General features: G+C 38.0%; 1 protein-coding gene across 17 annotated transcripts in view; it reads right to left on the bottom strand.

Moving 5' to 3' along the window:
- TENM2 (teneurin transmembrane protein 2) overlaps window positions 1-21,498 on the bottom strand; it is an 884,487-nt gene that overhangs the window by 274,606 nt on the left and 588,383 nt on the right. For 12 of the 17 annotated variants that reach the window (XM_077186468.1, XM_054642789.2, XM_077186471.1 and 9 more), the window contains one exon: window positions 17,177-17,260. The exons of the other annotated variants lie outside the window; for them this stretch is intronic. In XM_077186468.1, coding sequence (XP_077042583.1) covers window positions 17,177-17,260 — 84 coding nt within the window. The remainder of the gene's footprint in view (window positions 1-17,176; window positions 17,261-21,498) is intronic. 17 annotated transcript variants of the gene reach the window in all.

Genomic DNA, 21,498 nt, shown 5'->3' with positions numbered 1-21,498 from the left:
CATGAATCAATAAAAGACATGAAGTTTATAATTCCACTTAAGAGAAGATAATCCAGCTCAATGCCCTTGAAAGAAAAGCAAACATGAGAGAGGACAGAGTGACTTCAGACTGCCCTCAGGTTCAAGACCAAGACAGCATCACACTGAAGACAAGCTCTTCAAGAGGTGAATTCCTTTTTTCCCCTCTCAGGATCCAGGGTTTGGTACATCAAGCCCTGTTTTGAAGTGCCCACCTTCCAGACTACCACTCTGAGTCACCAGCTAGACTCAGCTTGTGATTGTTCTTGGCTACAGACACCAGGATTTAGACTTCATTGTGCATAGTTTTTATTCTTGCTTTCTTGCCTCAGAAATGCCTTCTGGATTAACCTGTTCTAAAAGTTTACCACAAGTTTTAATTTTTTACCAAATTTTTCATACCTGACTGATTCCAGGTTCTCTGTCACTTCTGGGACTGTGAATATCCTAACACTGAGAGGAGGTTAATAAAGTTTATTTATCTGATCTGTCTTGTCAATCTGTTTGTGTGCTGGAGACAGTGTAACCATGCATTCAACTCATTCTGAAGCTACCAAAATGATCAAATGTTCACCTCTTCACACATACTTAGGTCATTCAAACACTATCATACGTGAACTGTATCCTTCAATTGCAGAAGACAAAAAGTGAAGTTATTTTAGAGACTTTTTCTGATCAATTTTGATTGCATTAGTCTCCTACTGTGCTTACTATGTCCTCAAAAAATCCTACTGCTTTCTGTAAATAAATAAATAAATGACTACAATCAGTTTTATCACTCCCAATGGTCACAGTCTCAGGCCAGGTAGTAGATCCCACACTAGCACTACACTGGTGCACAGGTGTCAGTTTTGCCTTATTTTGCACAATCTAGTCCTGCTGCATGCAGCATGATATTGCAGCACTTTGCATTATGCTATTACATCATGTATCCAGCTACAGGAAAGATTTTGCACATCACTGGACTCTTAGAACTAAAAGAATTAATTTCTCTTCCTCCATTCTTCTCTTTTCTTTTTAATATTTAAGGCATATATTTCCTATAAGACTTAAATATAACTGATTTATTTTTAATTTTTAAGTTATATCTTTGATGCCTTTAAATTATTATCTCAATTTGAGCAATATCTTGCCTTGCAATTACATTACTGTAAATATTATACTTTATTGGTAACTGCATATTAAACTGCTTCATTTTGTTACAAAGTTCTCAAAGCCTAAAAAATTTCTTAAAACTCTTATCTAGCTAACAGATTGAATCGTGATTGTGGAACAGATTGAAATCTCCATAATGGGAGATCATATTAAAATTCCTCTGTAAGTCTGCTACTGCTTAAATGAACTCTTTAAGATGCAGGGGAATACAACTGTGGGGGAGAGGGAGAGAAAGAAGTGAACTGGAGAGTTCAGCAAGAGAAAGGAACACAGCACATCAGATACCCAGACTTGTTGACAAGGGAGCTAAAAACACAGAGAAGGAAAAGCTGAGACTCATGCATTTGTTTTAAATGGAACCAGAGGATGATAAAGAGCACCTGTCTGCCTGACTCTGGGATCAATGTGGAAAACACAAGCCCACCTGGCTGAGAAATTCTGGCCAAGATCAGACACAGCAAACCTGTCCTGCTGTGCCCCTGCACGCATTGAACAGCACTCACAGACTTGTTGAAGGGAAAGAGACAAAGCCAACACAGAAACTTCTCTTATATTTTCATTTTATTACTTCTTTTCCCTGTTTTATTTACTAACATCAGGATGACCAGGTCACACAGAGTTAGTGCCAGTGGAAATTCAGATGGTCACATGTAAATGATTTTTTTTTGTGCTTCATGTTAAAAATGCTACTTAAACACTGCTCTAGGACTCACATTCCCTACACAGCATGTGAACACTGCAGTGACATGCCTTGGGTCAGGGACAGAAACAGGATTTCAGGAGACATTTCCACACACAGGTTACCACCATCCATCCCCAAGTTACTGTCCCTAAAAACAGAGCAAGGGGAAACAGCCACAGTTCACCAAGTAAAGCCGAGGAAGTCAGCTCCAAGAACCAGGACTAAGGATTACATAAAGGCTTTGACAACCAGCATGTTTGAAAAAAGAAAAGAAAAGCACATTCCTGAGAGGAGCAAGAGAAACATTACACTCAATGCTCAGGATTTCTTCTGGACAGTCTGTGAGACAGCCTGACTGTGGAACCAGGAGTGCCCCAAGTGCACAGAATGACAGCACCAGACAAACTGGAAGCAGCTTTCTAACAGTGCAAACCAACCAACCAAAACTTCATTCTGCCTGTAACACTCAATCCTTTTTTTTTCCCCCCACACAGAGTGAGGCTATTGTACTCTGTCTTTGTCCAGGCTCCACCAGTGTGATAATGTGATGTTGCTCTAATTTAACCTCATTATTCTTTTGTCTTTCCCAAAGAAAAATGCCACTTCTCTTCTTCCCTTTGAGGCTTATCTCAAACAAATGTCTTTGCTCTTAATGAGACCAATCCATATGTTTGCTCCTGTGTATTGTGTTCAGTTAATGGGAAGATTTTTCTAACACCATAAAAACTCTTCTATTATTTGTCCCAGGCAGCTTTGTGTTCAGTAACTGCTGTAACTGTTACCTTTGACAAAATGTCCCTCATCCAGTACGTTCTGCTTCTGAATAGTCATCCTTCCCTTGAACTCAATGTTATTTATGTCCCTTCAGCATATTTGTATCTCCTTTCCTCAATTTACCTTATCATCATCTATGTGGTTAAAAAACTATATGTACAGTGAAGGCACTGATCAGGCAGCCTGCAGGAAAACACTACACATCAATTGATGCATTAAAACTAGAATATAGGTTATTCATCAAGAATTAAGCTTTTAAATATTTGCTTTTCTGATTATCAATAAATCAACAGATAGTCATTAGGAGAAATCTCATTATTTACTTTTGCTGTTGTCTAGCTAGTAATCAATGAACAAGAATGTAATTATGTATGCTAACTACTCAGGATTTTTTTCAGCAAAAATCAAAAATATGTATAAAAAGAACATAAAGGCAACTAAATTATTGTGAGTTTTATAAGTGTACACACACACACACTATAAAAATGCAAAATTCACCAAAATTATTTGCTGAACATCTAAGATGTAATGACTTCCTTGCTTTAAATGTAGACTCCTGCAGCTCCAACAAGGTGCTCTGGCAGCCAGACAGGACCCTGCTATCATCAGGTCTCTGATTCAACCCTGTTTCCATGCCATGGCACCTTGCACAGGAGCTGCAGAACTGTGTGGCACAGAACAGCAGCCCTGCACTCCCCATGGCAGAACAAGATTAATCCTGGGAAATATCTGGTTTTATCAGGCACCCCATGTGGATGCTGATGTTTGTTGCTGCTCTGCTCACAAAGGAATGCAGAGGAGCCCTAGTGGTTTACATAATATTCCTGATTTTCTTTTTAAATGGATCTCCTGGCTCTGTAGGCAAAATATAAGACAGAACCCAGGAGCTCACAGGATTGAGTCAAACCCTTTGCATACAGGATGCATAACAGCTGTTTTGCTTTAGATTATGGTGAACATGGGCCTAACAATTTAAATTCAATTTTATCTTTTAAGCTTAAAAGCAGTGAGAAATGTCTTATGGGCACTGCTAATTCAGTTTTCTTTCAAGTCCTTTCCCCATCAGACAAATCTGAATTCTCCCAAACACTCTGGTCCACTGTAGTCTAACCACTGCTGCATTTTTGAGCAAGTTTTCAATTTCTCATGGTAACCTGCAACAGGGTGACAGGGTTTACTAAAACAACTTCCTTTTTTCAATGGAATGCAATATAGAAAAAGAATACATGCTTCTTCACAAAGGGCTTAACACAATTATTAAAACATCATCTTTTACCAAATTCCCTTGTTTCAGGCAGGCTTATGGAACTTATGCAATCACATTTGATTTTCCCAAGAAATAAGAGCTCAGACTAGAAGCTGGAGAATTCTTCCCACAGTTTGAAAACATACATCATCCAACAATTAACCCCTCTCACAGCCTCCCTGCATGGGGCTGCAGGAGCCATCCAGTAACCACAGCTACTCATTTCAATGGAAAGAAATTGCTATGAATAACAATGAAACCATAAAATATGTCCTGAAGAGCCACACCAAATCCTGAAAGCTAGGGAAACCTTCCCAGTGCAAGGGAAAAGAACATTGGCAAAACATTTTGGCTTGATTTCCCACAGACCTACTCATCTTTTCAGTAACACATCCCAAAAGTGCACGTGGCCATCCATGCTGGGACACCAACAGGAGAATTCACCAGCTTGTTATTGTCAGAGAAATAGCAAGAAATTAACAATCTTTGCCACAATCCTCTCACATCAGGTACGTCAAGTAACATCTCTGGCACAGAACATGAAGAGACTGAAGGAAACAGTGTGTTAGTGCCTTGTGAAATGCAGCACAGCCCCAAACTCTCCACTGCAAACTCACATCAAACATTCTGAGGCTGAAGTGTTGCTCGGGTGCTGGCAGGCTGCCAGTCTGTCCAGCAATTGTCACTGCCGACCTTCCCTGGCACTTGCACATGTCCTGAAGCTGTGCCACCACACTGACATCATCAGCTGGTGCTCCCCACCACAGTGTGGGAGGGACAGGAACACTCAGGGCTTGTTCATGACTTACTCACACAGGGATTGGAGTACTTTTAACCCTGTTTATGTATGGAACTGACATCCCCTTCTGAGGCAGTGGTGAACCTTTTGTTACAAAGAGCAACAGTGCTGCCTTTACAGCCTGTGCATCTGGGAAAAACCAGCAGTTCATCATCTGGAGTCCTCACACAGCTGAATGTCTGACCAATACAGAAGGTGCAGTGCTGCTGTCTCATGTGCAGCACAGCACTTAGTGATCAGATGAGATTTTTTGATGGTATTATAAAGATCAATGCTGGGAAATACTCTAAATTTGGGATTTATTTCAGAATGGTGGATCTGTCTTTTGCTACTCACACTGCTGGAATAACCTGAAGCACTTACAATGGACCAAGCAATGATCTGGGCTCTGAACAGATGAGAAGTTCCAAAAATCAAAAAACTCAGTAACAGAAGGGCCTACACTCAGGTCAAGATTATTAGGATTTCAGGAAACAAATTACAGGTCTCACACAAATTAATATCTGCTTTCCATGTCACAGAGAGATGATTAATACAGACTTGTAGAACAATTAAGTTTGAAATGGACCTCTTGAGGTCATCCAGTAGAATGCTCTGACCCCAAAAGCCAATCTTGAAGTTATGTAAGGTTTACTCCTCACTCAACTCATCCCTGAATACCACATTTTGCAACCTAGAGATCTATTTCTGGTGCCTCAAATAGGAGCAGAAAGAAAGATGAGCTAAGAGCCCCCACCTTTGCTATTGATGACATAAGAGGTGTAAATTTTGCTGACACAAGCACATGGGGTCCACATGCAGACTTGAGCAACAATCAGCGTTCTACCCTATGCACATTATGTTTCTATGTTCAGACAAATTATGCAATGTGCTTTTATGTGAATAATGGAGGTTATTTCTAGAACTTTGACATTTTTTATTTACCAAAATCCATCTGAAATAGCTGACAGCAAGGCACAATGTTCAAGTGACTCCAGCATCAGAGCTTCAGGCACTGGGATAAACGTTTCTCTCTGTCAGAGCTGGTGTGATCATAACTTTCTTGTAAATCAGGAACACTGTTTCAAAGCTTGTTTACTGAGTGATGAAATCACATCTTCCTGGTAACCCCAAGCATGTCATTTATCTATTTATCTATTTATCTCCATCAGAAGAAAGCCTTTAATGAACATAAAGGAAGTGGCACCACCTATCACTAACAAGAAATCTGCCAGCAATCCTGACTCTCCCTATCTGTGTGTCACATGGAGGGGAAGGAAGAGAAGTGTGAGCATATATTAATATGAGCATATATAAAAGCAATAGTCGCCATTTTCACATAATAAAATATCTTTGAAAAGTGTGAGTTAGAAATAAGGATTTGCCTTCTCCATTTATTATGTTTTTAGCAACTCTTGCACATTAACTAACATTCTCTCTTCAATTTTCTATTGGTATCTAAATGCAAGTCTTGCATTTTTTCAAAATGAACTATTACATTTACAAGGAATTGGAAATTGTAATTCTGACATTTCTTTGAGGTCAGATTTTTTTTTCCTTTAGAAAGAAAGGAAGCAATAGTAATTTGTCACATGACTTGACTGAAATATGTGCTGCTTACACCAACACAGAGCAGCAGGAGCACTGTGCCTGAAATACTCCCTCCTATTACTACTTGCCAGGTGAAATTTATAATACATCAAGATGAAAATTAAAAGTAAGACTGAACAACCTCACAGAGCTATGGAACTCCAGGGTTACAGATGTTTAAATACAGACAAATTGGGAAGAATTATAATTAAAGTTCCAGTTCTACAAAACATATTAAACTGTCAAAAGCCTACTCAAGCAACTTCACAGGAGTATTTTGAATAACAACATTCTAGAAAAAACAATCTGAGGATATTTGAAAGCTCAAAGTGTATTACACAGCCAACAATGTAGCTGAGTGTATGAACACCTCAGTGCAACATAGAAAATGAAAAAAAATAACAAGAACAAAACCCCAAAACCCACAAAAAATTCTGCCAAGAAAAAAACCATCCCGATCCAGCTGCAAGAATAAAGCATCTTGGATTAACTTAAGATCTGGCAGGTAGTTAAGACTCACAAGGATCAATATCCTATGCTTGCAGGGTTCTGGAGCAGCAAAAAACCAGTGTAGATAAAGCTGCTTTAGGCAGCACTATCCAAGAAGGGCAAGTGCTGTCCTTAAAAGCAGCCAAGAGAATGATTTCTGTGCTTGGCTTGTGCACTAAACTAAAAGAACCATATAGATGATATTCCCAGGGGAAAAAAACACAACAAGAAAAAAAACCCAAATTAAACAAAAACAAACCACCAAAAAATCCTAGCACCTCAGTACTCTTTCCATCCATATATAAACTGGTTTCTTTCAACACAGTTCTGTTCACTTTTGATTCATTTTCAGCTCTAGAGTATTAATTGTTGAGTGCCTTAACTGGCTGATTGGAATCCAACACAAAGTGTATGCTGCAGTCCTTTTTAAAAACTTCAGTTTATTGAAGGAGGAATTGCATTAAACAGCTGCTGGAGTACATTCAGCACACAGTTTATATCTTGGATTACCTACACACTGGGGCTGGCCATGGTCACTCAGCAGAGCAGGACTTGTTCTGCAGAGCAGGTTCAGGGCCCTTTGCCTGCCCTTCCATGGGATTTGGGAACACCCAACATCTCCTCACCCTACACCAGCCTTGGAGCAGGTGAGCCATGCTGAGCAATGAAAAGCACTGCAAAGGCAGCAGATTTTGTGAGGTGGGCATAAACAACTCGTAAAGGACATGCACATCTCATATTTAACAACACATTCACTAAAACCATGGCTTGGCTCTTCTTTAATGGAATTTGTTTTTCATGTCAGAGTGCTTGCAGCACACACTGATGCTGGTTTTCAGCTAGCAAAGAAGTGCCACAGAGTTTATTCCTATCCAACCTTCAACAAAGCCCCTGTTAAAGAGCCCAACTTATATGAATTCTCCATTTTCATAATATGCATCAAAGAACTGAAAAGACACATCAGAAATGTTAAGAAACTGAAAAAACCATTGTTCTCAAGTACCTTGCTCTCTTTAGGAAGCACACTCAGCATCAAACACTTCAGTGCATTTCTGGACATGCAACCTTTTCCCATAATGGAAGAAAAACTTTGTGTTTGCATCCTTCAGTTATGGAAAAGCAACAGTTTAAACCCAATCTAATTTTACTGCCTCTTTAATTGCACCTTCTGGTGCCTCACGCCTGAGAAGTGATTTACGTTTAAGCTGATAGGTTCAAACACTGCTTCACCAAATTAATGACTGAGAATTACCCACTCACTGAACCAGAGCCAGGGTTTGCTGACACTCACAAACCTGTGCCTGGAGACACTGCCTGCACAGGAGCAGCAGCTGAGCTCTGCCACACAGCACCCAGCTAGGAGATGTCACTGGGGAGTCAAAAAATGCAAGGTGAAACAGAAAAAAATAATAACCTCGACTTCTGATAGCTGGAGCTTATCAAGATGCAAATGATGAAATCAGATTGTTTATTTATTTTTAGCCCACATCCCTCAATATGAAATTCAGCTTAATTACCTTATGTCTCTGACAGTAATAATTGCCACATACAAGATACAGAGGAAAAGGAGACATGCAGTTACTATGGAGGAAAGAGAAAAGCTGACAGAGATCAGGTTCAAAAGTTGAAGTCTTTCTGGGAATTCACAAAGTTACATTCTGTATGTTTTTCTATTAGAAATTAAACAAGAAGAGAAGTCTTAGCATATATATATATATATATATGAAAAGCAAAACTGAAGTTGTGTTACACATTACTCCCCAACTAAAATAAATGCTATTCTGTGACTATTAAGTGGAACCACTTCAAGAGTTGTGCCTGTTTCTCTGCTTTAAGCACACAAGGCAAGGAGTTTCTCTGTGCACAGGCTCACACAGCACAGCTCAACACCAGGTTCAGGTTAGAAAGAAGCAAGAACTAAAGAAGAATTAAAGCAGGTACTTTTATATTGAGAACAATGAAGGAAAAGGAATTTCTAAATGCTAATTTGATTGTCATGTAAAACAATGGTCACAAGCATAAATCTAGACAGGGAACCAAATTTAGAACTTCATTTAAATTAATTAAAAGCTGAACAAGGAATTCAACTACATGCACATAATTCAGAATACAAAACCACTTTTTTCTGTATTAATTTGATGAGGAAAACAGAGCTAGGAAGATTGTATAACAGCAGCAGCTATTTTTATATAACATTTCTTGATTCATATGAAGCAGCTCAGGTGCTTGGATTTTTAGTGATTTCAAATATTGTCCACACAGATCTCCATAAATATTTGTGAACCCACACCTAAGAGATATTTCTCTCCCTTTCCCCTTACTTCACATTTAACTTTGAGACAATTTGATTTCTATCACTATGGCTTTGGAAGGACAGACCTGAAAGAGCACAGTAAAGAAAGGCAAATATAATTTATGGTTTTTTGTAACTGTTAACATCTGCAGTGCTTTTCACATTATTACTGCTTCATTACCTAAGCAGCAGCACTGTATTAACCACTCTGGGAAGTTGCCTGACATGCCATTGCTTCCTGACACCACACTTGGCCATCTCTGACTCACCTGGAATGGAATGCCAATAATGTACATCACACAAGTGACTCAGAAAATGCAGAAATCAATACAAAACACATCAGTCCTATCTATCTTCCTTATCTAAATCTATCCTTATCCATCTTATTCCTAAATCTACCCCAAACATGTTTATCTCAATTCTACCTCTGCAGATTTTGTATCTTAGAGCCTTTATTGCATGCAGCCGTACTGCACAACCAGGGCACTTATGGCCTTGATTTCCTGGTTTAGTCTCAATTTCCTCCTGTATTCAAGAAACTGTTGATACAAAGCCTAACTTTGAGCTGCAGAAATGCTGATATCAGCCCGTAAGACACGGAGCTCACGTGCTCTTTACACAATTTAAATCAGACAATGTTCAGAAACCAATCTAGAGTGAAGCCAGTTCTGAGTCAGATCCAAAAGGGAAGAATTCAATCCTTACTGCCATGAGTGCAGTGCTGTTGTTTTGATAAGGCTTTCTGTGACAATGAGGAGTGATGGTGACAAAACAAAGAGATGCCTTTTATTACTCTGAAAATGTCAATTCCAGAGACTAAAGCAGGCCCTTGCTCAATCTCAGCTCATGGCTGTTCAGCCTGTGCTATGTAAGAAGCTGCCAGGGAGGGTGCACAAGATGTTTTTACTACTGGAAAAAGAACCAATAGATGTTCACCTAAATGGTGATCTTGTCACAGGATACACACAGTCAAATTCAGAACCCAGACTCAGAGGAAACAACTCCAACTGATCCTAAGAATTACCAACCATCCTTCAAGTGGAAAGAGAAGGGAGGGCAGTTGTAACACTTTTGTCCTAAAAATGAATATTGTGCAGTGCTCAAAGGCTGAAGATTTTGCAGGCTAGATAGGTAAGAAACAAAGATTTCTGATTGGTAATGAGAAACAAGGCACCTGATTCTTTTTTGTCCTCATTGAAGTTCATTTACTTTTCCAAAATGCACTCAATTTCCCACTTCCACCTGCTATTTTATAATATCAAAATCATGCTTTACTGAAAATTACTGATATAATCCTTTTCTGAAGTAAGTCCTTTCAGGGCCCTCCTGGCATGAACACCACATTCAATATTTCATTAATTGGGACCAGGTAGTTCAGGCCATGTGGGATTTGAGGCACAGTATTTCCCATGCCAGACTTGAACTGAGAAAGCTTTCCTTCTAAATAAAAAGGAACCAAGTAAAATCAAGCATGGGCAAACAGTGAGCAAAGCACTACAGAAAACTCTCTCTGAAGCACATCCATGCTGCTGAACCATTGCTCAAAACCTACACAATCAGGCAGGATCAAATACTAACTCCTAATGATGCTGTTTAAGGACATAATTTTTGAAAAAGCATGAAAAACTTTTATCAGCTGTGTCTGTAAATCTTACCAACAGGAGGAATGCTTTGAATTTGGTTGCAAATACTGAGCTCACTTAGCCCAGAAAGGAAATGGATATCAAGACATGGCCTATGCAAGTCAGCTTTTCACCTCTGCTTATTTCCCAAACAGATTTCAATCTTCAGATCCAATCAGACCATCCACTACATTTCTATCAAAATGCTTGGCCTTCCACTGACAACTTGTGACTGCAGTTTCACATTGTCAAAGTAAAATTCTTTAATAAGCAGAAGGGTTTGCAAGTAACATAGTCCAAAACCATGTGCAGTCATAATTTCCTCATTGCTTCTCCATATTTAAAATACCCTGTAATATATCATATAATCTGTTAGAGGCTATAAAAGTTTTGCCACAGATGCAAACCCAGATTGGAGTAAAGCACCTTCACTTCCAGTCTCTAATCTAAACAAAAGAATTTTTATAAAAGCAAGCTATGGATATTGATCAAAAAAACCTCTGTTCTGACTTGCCACACTTTTACCTTTTACACTGGATTGAAGTAAATCTAAACTATGGAAATATGGCATGAGCGTAAAAAAATATACATATAATTTATATTTTAAATCGGTCCTTGTTATCTCCCTCCTTATTCAAGTTTCACAGCATACATATGGGTATGAATAAGCAAGGGATTTTTCACCCTTACTTCATGAACAGCAGCTTGAAAAATGTTTCTGATTAACATAAATGATAATACACGTACATAAGGCTGTCTTTCAAAGAGGTTTGATAATTCATAAATGAAATGTTTACACAGATGAGGTCAGGCCAAAAGGTTTGTAATAGAAGTATTTAACGGATGTAAATCTGTTCATCACTGCTAAGGATCATGGGATGACTTCAAATATTCACTATTGAATGTACTTGAGCAAATTGCATGAATTCTCATTCCAATTTTTAATTACTATGCAGTCTGTAAAGACAAAAAAATCAAGAGTCAGATTGCTCTTTTTTTCTTTTATCAGAACAATTAACATTAATGACATATTACTTCACAGCACTTCTATGCATTCATTATTAAAATAATGAATTTAATGAAGTTTGAAAAACAGTATAACAATACTTACAGGTACAGATGTTTACCCTTAAAAATATTTCTATCAATATTTTCTTAGCCACTGTTCATCAGGAGCTAAAGCAAGGCTTAACAAAACAAAACAAACAAAACCCCAAGCAATTCCTTTAAAGAAATATTTATAGCGTGTTGGCTTCTTTTTCCAGATGTAATTGTCTTCTTGGACTGTACAGAGCTTTACTTACATAACTCAGTTTTTGTGGTTTTATGAAGACATAAAATGAGGACAAGGAATTCACACCATTAAACAGACCCTGGTGGCCCAGGAAGGAAAGACAATGATTTTGTTTTCACTTGAAACTTTTAGACAGGGTCAGAATTAATGTCTCTTGCAGTCCATCCTGCTTTTTCACCTACCAGAGAACAACATAACCAAATTTTTAATGTTTTTTTCCCTCTTACAGTTTCCATGGCTTTAATTTCTATCTCAATCTTAAAATTAAATATTAATAATTAAAATTAAATATCCACCCATGCACATGGAGATGCAGACATTTAGTTATTTGGATTTATTAAGATCTACTCACACTGATAAGAGCATCGGGACGTACGATTTGGCAGGGTAAACACAGGTTTAACAGCCTAATTGCTCGGAATTTTGCGGATCATTATGCTAATGCCTCTGCAGCAAAGCGCTAAATCGGAATTCCCATCACAAAGAATTCTCCTTGCTGACAGAGGAGGGAAAACTGGGACATCCTGGGGTGATGGGAAGAGATGGCTCTTCAGGGACACTCGAGAGAGATTTTCAAACCACAGGACCACCGAGCTCTGCCAAAGGGAAGAAAGCAAAGCCTGACAGAAAACATCAGGAATTAAACCTTGGTCTGCCCAAAGCAGGGACTCAGACAAGGACACTTTGCTCCACCACGGTGCTTGGGAGAAGATGGATTCATGGAGCTCCAAAGGACACAGACACACTCTATACAAGCAAACAACTCTTTATACAATTTTATATTGTCCAAAATTCAGCTGGACCTGGAGCTAAACCTCATTATTCTGTTCTCCAGGTCCCAATGTACATAATGCTCCCTTAGAATATATTTTTTTATGTAAACAAATCTGACCCTGATCCCCCAGGACACCCAAACCTGCTCTGACCCCACACTCCCAGACTCAAAGATGTGCTACAAAACCAGGCTTGCTTGGAGGACTACAAATATCATACTGGCAAGGTTTTTGCTTTGGTAAAATAAAGGCCAAATGAGAAGTTTTCCATGATAAATATGTATTTAGAAAGAAATAAATATATATAAAATAAAAATAAATAAATATAAAAATAAAATATAAATATAAATATAAATAAATATAAATATAAATATAAAAATAAATAAATATATAATAAATAAATAAATATAATTTGAAAATTTTGATCCAACAATAAACAAGGTCAAAATAAAAAAAATAAAAGCTATCAACACAGTTAGTTTGTTAGTTATTAGTGCCTTATGGCACTAATATTTTCTTCAGTTTTCTGAAAAAGTTTTGTTACTGTTTTCTCGTATCCTGTGTCCACATTTAATCACCAAAAATGCACCTCCACCACACAGCAGATGTGTCATTAACTATTTCTGAAAAAAGGTGAAATAAAATCACCCAGCATGAGAAGACCATGGAATAAGCCAACATTAGCAGATGGTGTTTATTTTGTCACTGCTTGTGTTAAAAATTGTCACCTATTTCATCAGTATCTTTGAGGTAGAAACTTCATGTAAAAAGTGGAAAAGCTGCTTTTTATAAGCTGTCACAGAACTCCTTAAAATAAAACCTATTCTGTTTGTAGCTCCCAGTTTTTAGGGCATGGTGCATTCCACAGGAGATCGATTTGTGTAAATCTGAGGTGATCGAGTGTTTTGCCAGCAGCTCAGCCCTTCATCACACAACCTCTTCTGTTTCTTAAGCAAATTTCAAATCCTTTATTTCCAATACTGGTGCTGGTCAGACAAACTCTGTAACTTTGCCCCTAGAAGAGGCACCTGGTACCACTGTCAGCTTGTCTGCTTCTAGGACTCTTTCTTCAGCAAGAGTTTTACTTCTCCCTCAGGACTCCCCATATTTTTGCTCTTTTACTTTATCACACACTTTTGCCTCTGTGGTTTGCATTCTCCAGCTGACAGTTTCTTAACAAAACAGTTGCATGAAGAGTAACTGCACAACCCAGATTTGGCTATTTAAAGAAATCACTGCTAAAATCCCATGATAAACCTAGGTCTTACTTGTGTTGTTTTCAAAGAACACCTACTAGAATTTGAGCCTAAAAATCCCCTGTTAGTACTCTTAATTCAGGGTCCTATTCACATCATACCCCAAACAGCACACTTTTACATTCTTTTTATTTTTATACATATATACATATATATATATGCATGTATATATATACATCCACACATATATACTCAACATCATATTCCTGGAATGCTTAAAAAACATTAATTATTTTAATAAATAGCTGGATTTTTGTTACATTATTTTACAGCTCTGAAAAGAAGCCAGGGCTGGTCTGGTTATTTTGTTTGTTTTTAAGTCTAAATTCTTATTTTGACATAGATTGGAGATTTTGGGGGTGGTTGGGGTGGGTTGTTTGTTGCAGTTTTTAAAATCTACTAAAACTGCTTTTTCCAGAAAAGGAGTACTCAGAAATGGTGAGATTTAGGACTACCCCAAATAGTAGTGAGGGGAGATATTTTTTCTGTAAGACAATTTTATTCTCTTTCCTTCCAGAGCCAGATGACACATCTGACAACAATCCTTCTGCCTGCACTTCTGAGCCACTGCCCGTTCTAACACCCATGCTCAGCACTTCATCTCCTTTCCTGTGGCTGCACCAGTGGCATCTCTGACCTTGGCAAAGCAAAGGCAGAGCAGATCAAGAAACCCATCATTTTATTAGAGCACTGCAAAGCAATCCCTGCTCTAGATGAGCACACATGAGAACTGGGTACCTTTGAAATGCAAAGTCTGAGGGCTCTTCTTATGGTGATACAAAGAGTCCTCTCCTGTTGACACAACACTGAAAGCTTTGCAACACTATTTGGATGCATTCTCAGCCAGCTGAGGCTTTAAACCGAGGTTAGTGCCATCTGTCTGGTTTTGGCAGCATCCAGATTGATGTAGAAAATCCTATGGCACTGTTTAAAAGCAGCAGAGATAAAGCTTGCTTTTGGTCAAGTCCCTGGAATTATTAACATCAAAGATTTGGCTGATAGCACCAGGCAGCACATCTGGGTCAGCAAACTCACTGCACCTTTCTCACCACATTTAGAGCATTCAAAAAACTATTTCACTACTCATCTTTAGCATGTCCAAGAAATGAGACTCATAAAAGTCATAAAAGGTACTGCTTTCCTGTTGCTTGTCTCAGTTCAATTATTTTCTTAAATGCATCTTAAATCAAGCCCATAGCAAGCATCGAGTATTCGTGAGTTGTGATATAGTTATTAGTACATTTTCACATTCTTCTTACTTTTTAGAGCCATGAACAAACACAGTACCAAAAAACTGAAAGCAATATATCAATCTAATCTGTTTGAATTGGGAAGAGTATCAGGTTACCTGGAAAAAGAAGCAAACCAAGGAGAAACAGTATTTTGTTTCTAGAAAAGCCTCAAAGCTTCAATGAGGAAAGACACTGTTCAGTTGGATGCAATTTGTTAGGCCAAACCTTTCTGTGATCCTGGAAAATGCATTCAAGCATTTTTCTTTGAGATTTAGCACAGCCCAAACAGCATAACCCACTCATTTCACCTGTGCCAAAATCCTCCTGCAACACCAATAATCATGAATGCTTCAGAAATGCAGAGATATGTACAGGATCACTTCTGCTCTTTATTAATTTCATCTTTATTACCAACCATACACACACTACCTTGGGCAGTTTTTAGCATTGTACATCAGACTATGGAAATTTAATTACTCTACCAAAGGCTCTGGCTCCCAGCCTTCTAAGAAGCATGGAAACACAACAAACAGTTCTTATCTGCTGTTTGAAAACACACTGAACACTCATGGGCTGCACTGACTAGGAAATGGTCACAGATGCTCAGTCCTTTCCAGAATTTGATTTAAGAAACCATTCCAGTATTTGTCCAGACAATGATTGAGATTCAAAGAAAAATGCCATTTGCTAGTTTTTACCAAAAATCAAGAAATTATGGGAAGAAGTACAGCAGAAATGAGGGTAATGAGAAAACCTTTGTTTATGTCTCATTTGAATATTAAGCAAGCAGAGTATTATTCCTGGTTAGGGTCTTCATCTTGCACAGCATTTACTTAAATGCTTAAAAAAAAAAGCCAAAACAAAAAGGTATCTTTCATGTATGTACTAGGTCAGAGGTGCAGTGGAAGAAAAGAAGGAAATAACAAAATCCATCTTTCATCTCTTTAGTCAATCAAACACAAGGTAAAGTTTGCCAAGTGAAGGAAAAACAGCTTTATCAAAACCAGCTGATACTATAGTTACTATAAGTGTACATGTATACATCCAATTAATGAAAATAATTCTTGAATTCCAGAAATATCAAGAGGAAGATGTCACTGAATCATTCCCTTTGTACTAAAATTCCTTGAGATGCCTTTTGATTTCTATGACTACAGTCTGGCAACTTTTCCTTTTTCTAAAAAAAGTGCATTGCAGGTTTTTTTCCCCCAACATCCTCTTCCTCCCAAAGGAGTTTTACTCTCAAGGAAGGAAAAATGTCAGTGTGTGGGTAACAGTGGTACTTCAAAAACCCCTGGCTGGCAATGCACAATTCCCAAAAACCCACAAAAACCAACACAGCTCCCTGACTTGCACAGCCTCTAAGATACAAAACTTCAGGGGCACATCAAGTGTGGCTGTCTGAATCTCATAGTCAGATCAAAAGAATTGAAATCAAGACTGAAGATGCACAGAGTTATCACTAAATCTTTCACTCAAAAGTCTGATTGAAGAATCTCTGAAGAAACTGGTGTCCCATGCAAGTCTTTACCAATGGAATACAACATAAGCAATTGCCTTGGTGAAAATACAGGTGCAGGTACCATTTTGGTTTAAAATGATGCCTGTGCCTACCCATATCTGGCTCTATCTTAGCTCTCCTCTTCTCATGGGATGAGCCCCACACCACAAAGCACCATCAGCTCAGGGAAAACAGCCCCTTCACCACCCAGCCCAGGCTCCCACTGAAAAACCCCTAAATTAGTTCAATCCAAGCAGGAAGGTCATACTCAACAATGAGATAGAAATGAGTAGTAGAGGTCAGGTGTATTCAACAGAACATAAATTCCCAGGAAGAAAAAAAAAACAACCAAAATCCCACGACACATAATAAACAGAACATAGACAGAACAAGATTAAGCATTGCACAACACAAGTTCTAAACTAGGTTCTAAGTTTACAAGGAATACAGTTTAAGCAAAATAAAAACCTTACGTATTAGAGAGTTCTTTGTCTCAGCCAGCTGCTGCCAGCTTGTCTGTCTGTCTTTCAATTTCTCAGAAAGGTGTGTGTGAAAATCTAAATGAAATAAAACAAATAACATTTTAGAGATGGCTCTTCTTCTTTTCTTCCATTCCATTCATCTTTGGTACAACAGACCAATAGAACGTTTCACCTCCTCCCACCCAAAGCATTCCTCAATAGTCAGTAAAACACATTACTCTTCATTAGCTAGAGATTAAGAATTCTTTCATCTTGTTATCAATGACATAAAAAGGCAGAGTGAGCAGCAGTAGTTTGGTGCAGTCTTGCTTTGCAGGCAGTCCATATACCCACTGTCAGCATCATTAACCACAAAAAGGCCTGAGTGCATAAAAACCCCTCTAAAATCTCTCTTTGGGTAGAACTTTATCCAAAGGCCAGCAGAGGCTGTACAGGAGGTACTTAAGTTCCCACTGACTTATTTTCAGTGTACTATCCATTACTCCTATAGTCAAATACATACCATTGCATCCTTGTAAAAGATAATTTTTGTTCCCTAAAAACAGACTCCTAAGATAAATTTGGAAAATGGACACTTACAGCCATAATAATAATTTCTTTCAAGTTTATTGCAGCAGCATTATTACTTTTACATTGACTCTCAACATAATCAAGCTCATTCTGCTGAATCTCAACTAGACAGGAACCAGTGAAACTCTACTGTTGCAAGGAGATGATTTTTTCTTTCCATCTTATAAAGACTCTCGATCTTTAAGAAAGCAGATTTTAATACATACATACAAAAAAAAAACCCTTTACTTTTGAATTTACTCTCTTCGACTAAAAAAAAGAACTAAAATAATCCTGGATTTTGAAAACATAACATAATCAGGGAGTCCTCTTACATTTGAAAAGCTTGAAATCAATTGAGAACTATTATTGAATTTCATAGTAACATTAGGAAAATTTTCAGATGTAGTAAACACGAAATATAAAACCTATTTTTATTTATTTACATTATTTTCCTTGCAAAAACCAGCAAGACAAGAAGAACAATAATTAATATATGGCCACTCTAATTCTTGTTTTTCACTGTCTGTAAGTTTTCACTGGAAAATAATTTTACATGGCGCATCTCACATTCAAATCCTTCATAATATTTATAAGATAATTAAACCTTTCACCCAACAGCTAAACAAATCAACAGTGAAAATGGGTTTTTTAAACACAGCAATTCATTATATACAATGAAAAAAGGCAACATACTGACACAAATAAAAAAAAAGAGCTGACCAAAACAATAGAAAACAAACACTTTGCACACTAGAAAACAAATTAACTATTTGTTAGGAGCAAAAATGCTTTGCTTCAAGGGCAATAATGTGGAAGAATGACAGCTCCTGAGTCTTACATCTCTGGCTTTGAGAGGAAAGGAATTTCAAGTGACAAGTTACAAATAAAAATCAGGCAAAATTTAATGAACTGGCTCCATGTCTCCCTGCCACACATGGAGTTAAATTTTGCTAAGGTACAATTATAAGACATTTTTGGGTACTTTGGCTCACATCTAATTAGTTCAGCTTTACTTTTATGGTACAGACTTCTGATTTAAAAACAAGAAAGAAAAAAAAATATTTTCAGGAACACTTATCAAGAAAGATCATTCAAAGAACAACAAAGTCAAGTAAAGAAATGTGAAGGGCAGAGCACTGTGGATATCAATGTAAAAAAGCTGATAAATAAAAAATTATTGTAAATTTCTTGTTTTGGTATTACCAGCAATTTTCCGCCAAAAACACAATACTAAAAGTTGATATTATTTTCATATTTAAAAAAATGGGAGAAATGAAATATAACTAAAAACATGCATATCCAGGAATATATCAAAGAGGAAGTAATGGAAATGTTTTGCTAAGCTTTTTTCCTTTTCTTTTTCTATGTGAAAATGGAACCAAACTCTTAAATACAGTGCAATTCTTCTGCAGTACTTACAGCTAAATTAAACCTTTTTAGTAGTTTGCAATTATACTATTTCTGTTATATCCCTCCCATAATATGAAAAGTTTCAAAATCTTTAATGTCTCTATTTCTGTTTTAATACAAGCTTTAGCTTTCATTTCTCTTTTATGAGGGAAACCAGAATTAATCCATCAACAATTCATCTATTGACATTTTATCACATTACCCTTTAAGCCTGTGTATGCTACTGAATCTGCTATTTTCTCTTCCACCTGCTTGTGGCCACCTTGGGATATTTTATCCTTATAAAGGACACGGATGAGGACAACAAACTGCTCACCCAGGGAAGCTGAACCATCCCTCTTTTTTGGGAAGCACCTATAACTAATGGCTAAAGCCCAAGTTGCCGAGCACTGTTTCTCCAGAAATTTAAAAAAAACAAACAAACAAATTGTCACCAATGCCCAAAGGAAAGAATATTTCAATGTTAAGACACTTTTTAAAAATAGTGTCATCTGAAGGGAACTCTCCATGGGTATTACCTTCCTTTGACACTCACAGGCAGTTAAACCTAATTGCATTTAGGGTTATCTCTAGCAGCTACATTTGGAATCAACCATCCTCAGGAGGACTATTCTTCTAACTAATCTACTTATTAGGCTTTTATTCAGATTTAGTACAGCCTTTTATAAAAAACATCTTGAAGGGATGGTAATGGATTTTGCAATTATCAGCAGGAAAGACCAGAATATGACCTACAATCTTTGGCCTTAACAAAAATTAAGAAAAGAAAATCTTTTGTAAGTAAATCTTTAGAACATTAAGTTAATTTTGTCCCTATCAGACACCGCAGTTATATCTGGAAATGCAAAACCTCTGAGAATTTTCTGTGCTCCTCTTATACATTCCCTTAAAACACAACCCCTCCCACAGTAACTGGCAGGGAGAAAGGAACCTGTTTGCTGTCCTTGCCTTTCAAAGATGAGCAAGTAGCAGTTTTTGGTTTGCTGTCTCAAGCCCCAGTTTCCAGGTGATTTTTGATGCCAGCATCAATCCTGGCAGCACCTTTTGAAAACTGAGAAAACAGCCACTGCAATTCCTGACCTGCCCTCCCATGAGGAATACACAGTTTGGACCAGCTCCTTGCCTTCTACATATTTTAAATATTTCTCTAAACTCCCTCCCAGCCCAACAGGCTCCCAGGGCAGCTGCCACTCTGAGGAATGGAATACTTTCCCTCCCACATCTGGGAGGCACCTCTGGACAGCAGCAGCCAGAGGTTCTGCTCCTCAGGGTCCCAGCACAGAGCACACCTGGCCCCACAGGACATGTCTGTGTCCCAGCAAAGAGGCTGTCAAATATCCAAATATCCTCTTGTTCTTAGCTCTAGTCCCTCTTTGGAGCTGTCCTAGCAACCCACCCACAGCCACCAGCAATCCAGGAACAAGCATCACTCCCTCTCCCCTCATCCCCAGTTGTTTCCTTATTTTGAAATTCTCCCCTTCATGGTTTAAATGAAGGCTTCCTGCTAGCACTACAAATTCTCAGTCTCATCAGCTCAGAGGTATTCTGGCATTTTGCTGTTTAGCATTTTCCAACTGGCATCACTAAAAGCTGGTAACCAATCATGTAAGATGTGCTCCACCCTGTAAGATGACAGCACATGGTTGGGTTGTTTGGGGGTTTTTGTGTGTATGAAAACTTCCTTACATTCTGTAAGAGTTGTTTCCTCCACCCCTAAGTCTTATGTCTCTCAGTCAACACTGATCTAAAAAATGACTGTGGAACATTAAATATGACCAGAGCCTAAACATCCTCCTAAGCTCTGTTCTCATATTTCCTCTTCTATTTATCAAAGTGGCATAACCCAATTTTTACTAGTAATATACAATAAAAAGCTGGCTTATTTTTATGAAGTAGCATTTCAGAAACCTTGAAAAAAAGCCTTACAAATAAATAGCTTGAATTTCTCAAGCTGCTTTCCCTCCCTCCCTATATTTACACAAAACCATCCAGTAACAAACCCTTGCTCCTTTCCTGTCACACCTGTGTGGCTGAGACCTGTCCTAAATATCCCCGATTTCCTTTTTACTGACCACTTTCTGTGAGCAGAAGTTTCTCCTCTGCTGGTATCTCAGTGCATTTTCCTTGTTATTTGCTCCATGATTATTGCTCATCATTATGATGAGTGAGGAACAGGAAAAAGCCCATAGCAAGTGACAGGAGACTCAGTACCAGACAGGTCAATGTTCTACTCTGCCCTCAAAAACCAGGATTTTTTTCCCCATCACATTCTACCCTAATGCTTCAGACCATGCCTGGTGGGCAGATGGTGCTCAACCAGCACTCAACCTCTATGCACACCACCTCCAGTT

Source organism: Agelaius phoeniceus, chromosome 15, assembly GCF_051311805.1.
Source record: "Agelaius phoeniceus isolate bAgePho1 chromosome 15, bAgePho1.hap1, whole genome shotgun sequence".
Lineage (NCBI taxonomy): Eukaryota > Metazoa > Chordata > Aves > Passeriformes > Icteridae > Agelaius > Agelaius phoeniceus.
The sequence above is the reverse complement of the archived record's forward strand: the minus strand, read 5'-3'. Positions and strand labels throughout refer to the sequence as shown.